This window comes from Opisthocomus hoazin, chromosome 2, assembly GCF_030867145.1.
Source record: "Opisthocomus hoazin isolate bOpiHoa1 chromosome 2, bOpiHoa1.hap1, whole genome shotgun sequence".
Lineage (NCBI taxonomy): Eukaryota > Metazoa > Chordata > Aves > Opisthocomiformes > Opisthocomidae > Opisthocomus > Opisthocomus hoazin.
Window position 1 is genome coordinate 114840966 of NC_134415.1, and position 12045 is coordinate 114853010.

The 12045-nt window shown below is 43.2% G+C and overlaps 1 protein-coding gene across 1 annotated transcript in view; it reads right to left on the reverse strand.

The window, feature by feature from the left end:
- The window catches only part of ADAM17 (ADAM metallopeptidase domain 17), a 37645-nt gene that overhangs the window by 11526 nt on the left and 14074 nt on the right, over positions 1 to 12045 (reverse strand). The window contains exons 3-10 of the mRNA XM_075414822.1: positions 9551 to 9684; positions 8513 to 8601; positions 6275 to 6443; positions 5284 to 5414; positions 3486 to 3575; positions 2284 to 2397; positions 1598 to 1742; positions 985 to 1073 (exon numbers count right to left, since the gene is read on the reverse strand). Of these exons, the coding sequence (XP_075270937.1) occupies positions 985 to 1073; positions 1598 to 1742; positions 2284 to 2397; positions 3486 to 3575; positions 5284 to 5414; positions 6275 to 6443; positions 8513 to 8601; positions 9551 to 9684 (961 nt within the window). The remainder of the gene's footprint in view (positions 1 to 984; positions 1074 to 1597; positions 1743 to 2283; positions 2398 to 3485; positions 3576 to 5283; positions 5415 to 6274; positions 6444 to 8512; positions 8602 to 9550; positions 9685 to 12045) is intronic.

Sequence of the window (12045 nt, forward strand, 5' to 3'; positions counted from 1 at the left end):
GCTCTTTGTCAACAGCCCTCTAACACAAAGCTTCACTGTCTTTTTTTCTAGCTTCTTGACAGCTTCTGTGCCAAGTTTTAGCCCACACATCAATTATGAATTCCCTTTATAATCAGGATACAGAAAAGCACAGCTGAGAAGTCGGCAGAAGTCAGCAGAAGAGAAATAAGCCCAACTGCAAAGATTTGGTAGATGCAAACACAGGCACTGCTCTCGAATCCTTATGAGCGAGACAAAGCTCAGTCAGGCTTTATGTATTTACTATCTTATCAAGTATGAAAAAAATACTATCCAGACAGCATCAATTTACATTAGGCTTAGTATTAGCACTAATAAGCCCTGTCTATTATACTGTTCTCTGCTCTACTTATTCAGGACACACACAAAAATCAGGTAGAGGAATTTCATTAAATGGACAAAACTAAACCTCCTACTTTGCCTGCACTACTTTCACTGCTTTACCTTGCAAATGGAACAGGGTGAGCGTATGCAACGGTCCATCTGCAGGTTGTAGCTGTACATAATAGCAAACGCCAGTTTTTTCTTATTTGAGTCAGCAGCCCCATTTTATTCTTACTGTAAAGCTACTTGTTGTACAATATTGCTTGTTCTGCTTGAGGCTTTGTTTTTGGTTTTTTGCTGGTTTTTTTAAAAGCAAAATAAGTTTAAATTTATCTTTAGATATCAAAATCCTGTTTATATCTGGACAACTACAGCTCCTATTAGACACTAGCTATGTTTCCTTGTTACTGTTCCCCAGTGAATGCAATCTTCAGCTCCATTCAGTCCTGACTCCCCTCACCAGCAAGAACAAACCCGATGATTTTGGTTTTGTGACCAACATCCTTGTCCCCAGGGATCTGACTCCACCGGAAAGCTTGTTCCCGAGAGAGCACGGAAGCTTGTCACGATCCCAGAGCACACATCACCACACCCATACGTACACCAAACGTACCCGCTCTGCGGAGGAGGACACTCTCCTACCTTTGTGAGGATGGTCTTCCCGTAGTTCTTGGTGCTGGTTAAGCCACTGTTCAGATAGATGTCCTTCTTCGCAATTTGACTATAATAAGCTATAGAAGTGAGAAACAAACAAATAAAATTTGACAAACATTTTTCTTGGGTTTCAGGTTTTTTGGGGGGGGGAGGGATCCTTGTTTGGGGAACTGAACAGCTTTATCATTCTCACAGGCTCACCAGTGAGACTCTGCCTCTTGCCAGTTTTTGCACTGGGGAATCTTCTAAGCACAGAAAAGCTCATGGATTGCAGTAAAGGCAAAAAGATAACAGATTTCCAAGACAACAGCATCTGCCATATCAGAACCACTGCAAAATGCCCGCACACAAAGCAGCCCTTGGTCTAGGCAGGTTGCAGTGGCCTACACACAGCTTGTACACTCCGGACAGCTTAGTGACTTTTATTCGTCTTCTTCCAGCTCCAGCCAAGAAAATGGCCATCCATTCCATCCAAAAAACAACCACCAGAGTCTATGCAAATAATATGTCATGCTCCACGAAAGTTAGAAGAGAGGATTAAGTACAAATAACAAAAACTAGCTTTCAACCTACAACTGAGAGGAAAGAAAAGGAACCTTGCCTTTAGGACAAATGCCACCATGGCTGTTAGGCCTGGGAGAGCCAACATAAGCCAATCCAAGCGTTCCCATGTCAAAATCTTGATACGTGAAGAGATGAGCAAGGCACACGTGAGCTGCTTTCTCAGCAATATCAAAGCTAAATTGCTTTAAAGAGGAAAAAACAAAAACAGTCAAATCTTTGGAAGACACTTTGTGGTGCCTGTTAGAAGTCTACAGATAAGAACATTTATCTAACAAGCCAGACAGGCACCTTCTCGATCTGGCTAAGTCAGAAAAAAGCAGCTGTTTATCTGTCCTGCAGAGAAGTAGAAAATTAAATGACTACCCAAGTACTTTGTATACATTCAATTACGTAACTTGTCTATTCATTTCCCCTTTTCAGAGAGGGGAAAACCACGTACAATAATTTGATGAAGGTCACAAGGCAGCCAGTTTCAGGGCCAGACGTATCAGGACTGCCTTTCTGACTCAGACCACCTATTAATAATTCTAATTGGTGTGTGCTCTATAATGATGCAATGGAGCCCTTTACCACGGGCTACGGGGCATATCAGCTAGTGTGACTTTGTGTAACATCTACACATCACGCGAAGGAAGTAGAGGAGTTTCATCTGTTACTACAGAGCAGCTGTATGAATGAGTAATTCTCTGTAAGAGGCACAATTTTTCAAGGGTTACAACTCACCTCTAGCAGCATTTTCACATCCCAGGCATCTTTCTTATCATCTGGGTAACTTTTTGCCATGTTGTAATGCTTTCCTCCAGGTTCTACAAGATTTGGCTCATTGTGGATGATAATCTACATTTCAAAAAGGGCAACAACAACGCAGAGGAATTTTGGTCAATTTTATAGCTACCAAAAAGCTATTAATGTAATGTTAAATGTCTGAATAGATCTGCAAGGAGAAAAATTCATACTCAGGACGCTTCCAATGTTAAGCCTCTGCTAGTTAAGATACACTGACTACATCACAAGTAAGTACACCAGCCATTTTACAGAGCAACATCAACAGTTTTCAGTGCAACATTCTGCTTTGAGATGCATGTTACTCTATCAAAAAACCCCACCCAAATACAACCAGGATTTACATCCAGTAGAAACAACCCCATTTCAGAGTTCTAGCTAACCAAAGCTTATTTTAAAGGATTGCCACTATCCCAGTATCCTAGAGTTTACGCATCACGCTCTTTCCCCCTCCCTGCCCAGTTAACACTCCTCCCTTGTTCCTGCAGACCTCCTCCCAGCAAAGGGGCAGCGAGCTTGTACCATGACTCCCCATGTTCCACATCACAGCTCTCGCAGCACTCGGAGCCAATGGATTATCTTCTTTTTAATGGCTTTTTACAGATGTCTGTACACTAACTTTCAGGAACCAACATATAAATTGTCATCACTACATCCCCTGTCCACCCTATACCAGCCTCTACACTATCATGATATCATGATGTCTAAGAGGAATCATTAAAGCTCTTCAGGCAGGATTTGTGGTTTTTCCATCTATGTCCAAGGCCCACTCAGGCTTTGTAAGCTGAGCACTAGCCATAGACACACACATTAAATACATGCACAAGAGTATGTCTCACAGAAATAAGAATTGCTCAGATTCAAGGGAAAAAAGTGCACCTTTGAACTGAGATTAAATATGGAAAGATTCTCCCTGAAAACTTCAGTCTCCAAAGCGGCAAGGAACTGAAAATGGGCATGCTGTGTCAGATCATTAATACCACCTCTGGGAAGAGGCTATTTCAGAGTCCTCCTGGCTGGAGTTAATAATGTAGGGTTTGATTATTTTAGCTCTAATCCAGATAAAATAATCAGAAATCCGGATATCCAAAACATGTTCTTCACCTTTAAATTAGCAACCCTTTGCGTAGTTCAGCGAATACCTGCTCTATCTGTATGCCGTACCCATTGAAGGCTCCATTGTCCCAGGAGGTATTTCGGTAGATGTCATCTACTCTGTCTATCAATTCAATCTATGTAGAAAAGAAAAACAAGTTATTTACTGCTGTGCTTTCATGTAATCAAGTTCAAGACACTCATAGAAGCTGCAACATACTTCTCTAGAAACACTCACTTCAAATTAAAATTGAACCTCATATAACAGACGTAAGCACTGATCCAAGAACAACAGCACTTGGATCCAGAGAGTATTATCAAATATCCCTGAAAATTTTCCATCATAAAAAAGCTGTACAAACTTTCCCATTTATCACTTTTATTTGCATAGTAGAAGAGCGATAATACAAAGAACAAGACATCTTGGGAACCACTTTGCTCATATACCAGTTTTCCAGGCTTCTTTGAGGGGAATGGCTTTGTTTCAGCAGGATGTTTAACTAGTTTAACTGACCCCTGAGGCCTGCTTTCCTTTACCAGCCAAAAACCTCTTCTTTTCCTCATTATGGTTCAAGCATATGGTTCCAGGAAGTTTCTCTTCAGTGCTCACTATCAATCCCTGCCTTTTGAAGCTGTTCTCATCTTCTTGAAAACCACCTTCTACTAAATATAAACCATCAAAGTTGCTCAGAATGAAAAGCGACACTCCAGGCCACTTGACAATAATTTACACGTTAGTTTTCCAGTCACTGTGTTGTTTGCAGTGCACATCTACCCAGGAAACACAACAGTAGGTGAGCCTGGAAGAGTCAGATGCTGAGATCATAGCATCTCTGCAAATACCGGATTGAAGCTCCATTACCTGGGGAATGTAAACATTTCTGGGGACTGAAAGGTCAAAACGCCAGCAAAGATGGAACAGAGCAATCAGCATTTCAAAGGTTCAGGCTCAGAAAGCAACTCTTGATAAACAACAGGCCTCCAAAAGTGGTTTCACGTGGTTTTGTCTCGAGTCCTCAAACCCATGCTCTCCAATTCTGCTGAAAGGCGGGGGGCAGGCATTCTGTCTCACAAAAACTGGTCAGGTAGAGAACCCCATTGTACTCATTTTGGACAGCTTACTCGGTAATCATTAGGCATGATGGAGCCCTGCATTCCTGAGGATGGCTAAACACCTGCCTGCGATGGGAACCAGTGAATTAATTCCTTATTTTGCTTTACCTATTAAACTGTTCTTATCTCAACCCACAAGTTGTCTCGCCTTCACCCTTCCGATTCTCTCCCCCATCACACCGGGGAAGAGTAGGTGAGCAGCTGGGTGGGGCTAAGCTGCCTGCTGGGGTTAATCCACTACACCCATGTACAAGCAGAGGAATTGTTTACCACACCTGCTTCAATTTTATTGTTCTGGACAAAGAATCCTGAAAGAATTTGGAAAAAAAACAAACCACCTATACAAGTTGATTTCCCTCTTATATGAGCTTTAAACATGCTCGAATTTTAAAGATGTTTGGATCATTTGCAGTGAAATTTAAAATCCAGGAGATTCTAAAGCTCTGACTGGAAAATGAAAATCTCTTAGGCAGAAAATAGCACAGCCACAAGCAGTATGTGAAGGGATTTTTTTGTAAATGAAAACTGAAGACTGTATAACTACAGTACGACCATTAGAAGAAATTTTTAAAGCACGATTTACCATGTTTCCAGGTAAAAAGCACACACAGTCATGATGTAAATACATATGTCGCAGAAAAGTAGTGCAAGCTGTATGGTGTTTTAACTATTGAACCACTGTTTTTTTCCTCCACTTACTCCAGCAAATAGTAACAGAATATATTTACTTACCAAATAGTTTATAGTAGTACTCTCTTCTCCACGGCCCATATACTTAAAAAAACGATGATCTGCCACTACCAACATCTTGCACGTGTTTTTGGAGCTCTCTGGAACAGCTCTTCTCTTCCGATGAATGCTTGCTAATGTAAACATTTTAAATACAATTAAACAAACACTCAGTAAAACCGCCACTGCTGAGTCTGTTATCTTGATTTAAGACATGAATGCAAGTTCGGATGGGGTTTTAGGGGATGGTGGGGGATGTTTAGTTTTGGGTTTGTTTTTTTTGTTTTGTTTTGTTTGGGGTTTTTTTAATAATTATTCTTAAATTTTGTCTTCTTAACAGTCCTTAAATTTGTTGTAAGGAAAGTAACACATAGCAGTGAAATTGAGCTATTCAACTGATTCACCTACAGAGCTTTTACGGTCATCATCTCAACCTTAACACCTCTCCTCCTTCTGCTCCTAGTCGTTATTCCCATCTCTGCTGCCACAGTTGAGGACAGAGCAAAGAGGGACCCCAAACTCTCAAAACCCCATCACAGCTCAAAATGGATTCTTAGAATGACCACCAAGGCCAAACAGGTCCTGCTGCACAGTGCACAGAAGTACAAAGTTGTTTTAATGTTCGTCTCAGAAAGCACACCTACATTGCTGCCACCCATCGCAATGAACACAGCTTAGGCCTGACGAAATAGCTTCCTCTCCTCAGCCTACACTTCGGTAGGGCCAAACATCCTTTCAACAAGCCAGGAAGAAACATGCCCTGAGTGACAGTTTCTTCATTTCATCAGTTGTTGGGGATTTTTGGATGGGGAACGGGCATGAAGAAGAGTGCTGCTCCCCCCTCCCTTACCCCCCAAATGAATTTAAAGAGCTAATGGTTAAACTAGAAGCAGCAACACAGATTATTCCTCGGGTTCTGATCTCACTTGCCTACAGAGCCAGAATTCATGCAGTTGTTTCAAAGCTGCTGCTCTCCCAAGGTACGGACACTCACCTTCATTTTGCTTCCTGTCCTCCAGTCCTTTTGGCAAGAGTTCCTCTTCATTCAGCTTTAAATAACCACAAACTTTGGGAGACTGCAATCGTGAGAAATCTTTAATATCTTCAGATCTGTAGACCAGCAACCTTTCATCTTGCACATCATCTACAAATCTCCACAGTGGCTGACAGCACAAGAAGAACAGAGATGCGATTAGTTAGGAACACGGCGAATGCAAAGACTAAGTCTATATAAGCAAAAAATTACATGGATGTGCCATCAAAACTCCACAGCTTTATGTGTACACACACACAGAGATACACTTGACTACAATAATTTCACCCACAACAATAAGTCTGCTGATAAAACGACGTCCCCAAGAAAGCCAACAGAAATCAAGTCTCTTATGTTACACAGGCATCCAAAAATCTAAGAGCATCTCAACAGAGCAGCAGCCGCCACGTAGAAGAGAGAGAATTCTACTTCCCCTCCAGAATATAAGTAAGCTGCAGAGGCATCTCGGGCTCCTCCACTCCCTCTACAGCAGTATGGAGACTGGCACAGCCAGGGAGGAGATGCTTAGACTACGCTAACAAACGCACTGACCAGAAGCACAGGAGCTGGCAGGTAACAGAGAAGACCTGAGTGCACAGCAGAATGCAATCTTCACAGCAGAAGGCAGGCTTTTCAACATTCAATAGCTACCCAAGTCACTTACAAGCATGAAAATTTCTCCAAAAGCAATGAAAACAAGAAAACCATGAAATCCCACGGTTTCCCTAACTCCCATAAAAGATGGTCAGCATGCATCTGCTTTGTTTTTACCGACGATGTCCCTACTGTTATTTGTACGTAACAGCTACAGCAACACCACCAAATACAGTAAGGCCAGGATCTGTTCCCTGGGCAAGGCCAAGCAGCACAGACCATCCATGTCCACACCACAGAGCGCATGGGTCTGGGTCTCTTCTGGCTCTTAGGTGCCGGTCTTTCAACGCCAGACTGCTATTATTTAGCATACTGTACCTTTGGTTCACAGCAAAAAATGAAATACACAGGCTGTGGTGGCCTGGCAGCCATGCAAAACCAAGGACGCACGTTTTGCATCCTAGGGCAAGGCACGAGGGCACCAGGGGTTTACAGAAAGGTCTGCAGCCTTTCTGAACAGTGCAGGAGGACTGTGAAAGCAAACGAAGACAACAGCAGAGTGGCTGTGTCTATACTGCCTCTTGGGAACAGTCTCTGGCACACACCATCCCTGACCGCACCTAGGCATGACCTCTTACAGGGCTCGGCAGGGGCTGAAGCTGACCCCCGGACGCCGGGATGTTAACAGCTCGGCAGCGTGGGCAAGCCGGAGCCTCCGCACCCTTGCCTGCTTTTATTTAGCTGTGCAGACGCAGCCAGTGAGGAGCAGAGGGGTTGGCTGCTCAGGGAACTTGGACACGGTTACGTTACTTCAGACCACAAGCACAAGAATGCTTTAAACCACAATCAAATGGCTACTATATGCTCCTAAGGCAAAGCACAAGCACAGCAGTTTGGGTATTCTAATCACATTTTCATACTTCAGCATGACTGGATTTCCCAGGTTTACCCATAATTCTGCATATCCTTGGGTTTGGAGACAATTACGATATCCATATAACACTCAGCCATAATTACTGTTATTCAACCATTCTAATACAGTTTGTGTCTGGGAATACACTGCACCGAACAACTCGTTAGGATAGTTTCTAATTATGTATTTGTTGAACATTTTTTTAAACCCATACTTTAAAATAATACAAACAATGAAAATGGTGAAAAACAGAAACAAGGGAGCAGGGAAAAAGTAACAGATTTTCAAATAAAGCCCTAAGAATGGGAAAGATTCCAAGATGTAACAAAGCCAAAATTTTAGAAAGTTCAAGGGACCTCAACTCTGCACAGTTTGTTATTTTAGAGGACATATCACCACTAATTACTAATGTTATCCATTCCTGTTTCTAAAACTCCTTCCTGTTTAAAACATACCTTCTCCCTGATGTATCTAAAATATGCAAATGTCAGAGTATGTCACTCACTAAAATAATGCAACAATTGCGAAAGTCAAATTGGTTTCACATTTCTCTCCCTTCTCCCTGCCTACCCGAAAGCAAACACCACCACCAAGTCCATTCTGAGCAACAGAGGTGTCAATCTGGTTAACTAGAAACACCCACAGGAAAAACAGATGACTGTCTGACTATTGATTTCAACAGTAAAGTGTACCTCTATATTGTACTCTTCTCCATCAGTATTGATTCTTACTGTAAAGTCTTCATCGCCAATATGTGCCACAACCTTGGAATTATGCTCTCCTATAACATAAGCAAGAAAAAATGAAGTTAATTCAGCTCTATTTGCATGCACTCCTGCACAGACAACATTTGGGGTTTTTTTAATTGTTTTTACACGTCAAGCCAAATTACCTTCTTCAGTTCCTGAAGAACACTACAATGTCCAGTTTAAAGAAAAAAAAAAGAAACGAACCAACACTCCCCCCAGTCTTAACTTCCAAATGGTCACAGTCATCAAGACTCAGATTTAGCCGATAATTTTGCAGAAGGTGTTGAGATGGCTGTGGGGTTTAGCAATGGGACACAGAATATTTGTGACTACAGAAGCAGCCTGCATCTTACTGCTATCAGACAGCAGGTTTATGGCTTCAGCCCGCATTCCAGTGGAAAAGTCTTTCACAACGTCACAAGGGCAACACAAAAATCAACACAACTTAGCGGAAGCATTACTGTTGGACAAAAGCAGAGCAAGACAGCCTTTCTTTACAGAAGAGTAGTCTGCAAAGAACCATTTGAAAGTATTTTAATATAACAATATGGGCAACACTGCAGTATCACTACCTGGGCTTTGTGTTCTGGGACAAGGAGCATTCATGTCCTACATTCCAGTTGGAATTAAAGTCACCATCATCATTTAAAAAAAAAAAACAAAAAAAACAAAACTACAAGCTGCCGCTTGAGAAAATTATACCCTTGTGTTCTGCCAAACTAAACAGAAGAGTCCTGTCTTAGAACCTTGCTGCAACAGCTCAAAGAAATAAACCAAGAAACCAAACCCACCAACCAAATCTAAAAAAAACCCAACTCCACCACAAAAACAAAAACAGAAAACCCGAGAGGTGTGAGAATTAAGTTTACTTGTTCATCCTAACCATACCTGATGAAAATGAGGGCAATACACCATTTGGCCCAGAGACCCATGCAAAGCTGTGCTTTCCCAGCACTGACAGAGAGTCTAGTTCATACTAACCAACAACATGTCCGGTGAAAAAGTCTTGCCACTGAACATGATATTCCTTTTCCTTGCCTTCACCATCCACAATTAACGCTTGAAATCTTTCTGAAAAGTGTTCAGCAGTTGCAGTTAAGTATAATTTAAAGTGCCTGTAAAAGAATTTACTTCCATTTATTTTTAAGCAAAGTATACACACAACAGACACATCCAGTCTCCATTTTACTGAGGGTCCCAACGAAGTTCGACAGCATTAACTCTTGATAGGTAGGCCATGAAAACATAGACTGTGTAATTCATAACTGTAAACATTTTTGAAGTGTCAAAAATTATTAAAAAAACCCCAACACAACAAAACCCCACACCCCCTCTATCATAGAATGGTTTGGGTTGGAAGGGACCACTAAAGGTCATCTAGTCCGACCCACGAAACAGCCACGATTTGCTCATGACACACCTTCTCCATATGCAGTCAAGAAAAACCAGTTACCGGTAACTCTTTAAAGAAAATCAGACCAAGGAATTTGGTTCATCTATTTTAAGTTAAATTATCTCAAAGCTCTTATTTTCTGAAATATCCAGACGACTATAAACAGAAATCTGAACTCTGTAGATTTTTATGACATAGTGTCACAAAACCTAAAGACTATCCCAGGAAGTAAGCAGAGAACAGTCTCTGGAAGGAGCCACATGGACTCTTGGTTTCTGTGGGCTTTGGGTCAAAGACTTCCAGTATGCCCCTCTGCAATTATTCTGTAGTTATCATAGGCAGTATTGCAACCTCACCGCAAAGTCAGGCTGCATGAGGCAGTGCAAGACAGGGACAGCCAGACATTTGATTCCATTAAGCTTTCCAATGCTTGACACCATCCTCCAAACATTTAGAGATCTAAAAAAATCATAGAATCCTGTAATAGTTTGAGTAGAAGGGACCTTTAGAGGTCATCTAGCCCAACCCCCCTGCCATAAGCAAGGACATCTGCAACTAAATGAGGTTGCTCAGAGCTCCGTCCAACCTGGCCTTGAAAGTTTCCAGGGATGGGGCATCTACCACCTCTCTGGGCAATCTGTGCCAGTGCCTCTCCACCCTCTGTGTAAGAAATGTCTTCCTTAGATCCAGTCCAAACCTACCCTCTTTTAGTTTAAAACCATTACACCTTGTCCTATTGCAACAGGCCCTGCTAAAAAGCCTGTCCCAATCTTTCTTATAAGCCCCCTTTACGTACTGAAAGATCTTCCCGCAGCCTTCTCCAGGCTGAACAGCCCCAACTCTCTCAGCCTTTCCTCACAGCAGAGATGCTCCAGCCCTCGGATCATCTTTGTGGCCTCCTCTGGACCCGCTCCAACAGCTCCATGTCTGTCCTGTGCTGAGGGCTCCAGAGCTGGACACAGGACTCCAGGTGGGCTCTCACCAGAGTAGAGGGGCAGAAGCCCCTCCCTCAACCTACTGGCCACACTTCTCTTGATGCAGCCCAGGATATGGCTGGCCTTCTGGGCTGCGAGCGCACGTTGGTGGCTCATGTCCAGCTTTTCATCCATCAGTACCCGCAAGTCCTTCTCCTCAGGGCTGCTCTCACTCCCTTCATCCCCCAGCCTGTATTGATACTGGGGCTTGCCCCAACCCAGGTGCAGGACCTTGCATTTGGCCTTGTTGAACCTCATGATGTTCACACAGGCCCACCTCTCCAGCTTGTCCAGGTCCCTCTGGATGGCATCCCATCCCTCAGGCGTGTCGACCACACCACTCAGCTTGGGATCATCTGCAAACCTGCTGAGGGTGCACTCGATCCCACTGTCTCTGTCACTGATAAAGATATTAAACTGTACTGGTCCCAATACAGACCCCTGAGGGACACTACTTGTCACCGATCTCCATCTGGATATCGAGCCATTGACCACTACCCTCTGGATGCGACCATCCAACCAATTCCTCATCCACCAAACAGTCCACCCATCAAATCCATATTTCTCCAATTTAGAGAGAAGGATGTTGTGAGGAACCATATCAGAGGCCTTGCAGAAGTCCAGATGGATCACATCCATAGCTCTTCCCTTGTCCACAGATGTAGTCACGCCATCATAGAAGGCCACGAGGCTGGACAGGCAGGACTTGCCCTTGGTGAAGCCATGCTGGCTGTCTCGAAACCCCTCCCTGTCCTCCATGTGCCTTACCATAACTTCTAGGAGGATCTGTTCCATGATCTTCCCAGGCACAGAGGTGAGGCTGACAGGTTGGTAGTTCCCAGGGTTCTCCTTTGTGCCCTTTACTAAAACGCGTGCAATATTTCCCTTTTCCAGTCACTGTGGACTTCACCCGACTGCCACGACCTTTCAAATATGATGGAGAGGGGCTTGGCAATGACATCACCCAAGTCCCTCAGGACTCTGGGATGCATCTCGTCAGGTCCCATAGACTTATGTATGTTCAGGTTCCTCAGGTGGTCATGAACCTGATCATCTCTTACAGTGGGAAGGGCTTTGCTCCCCCAGTCCCTGTCCTGCAGTCCATCCAC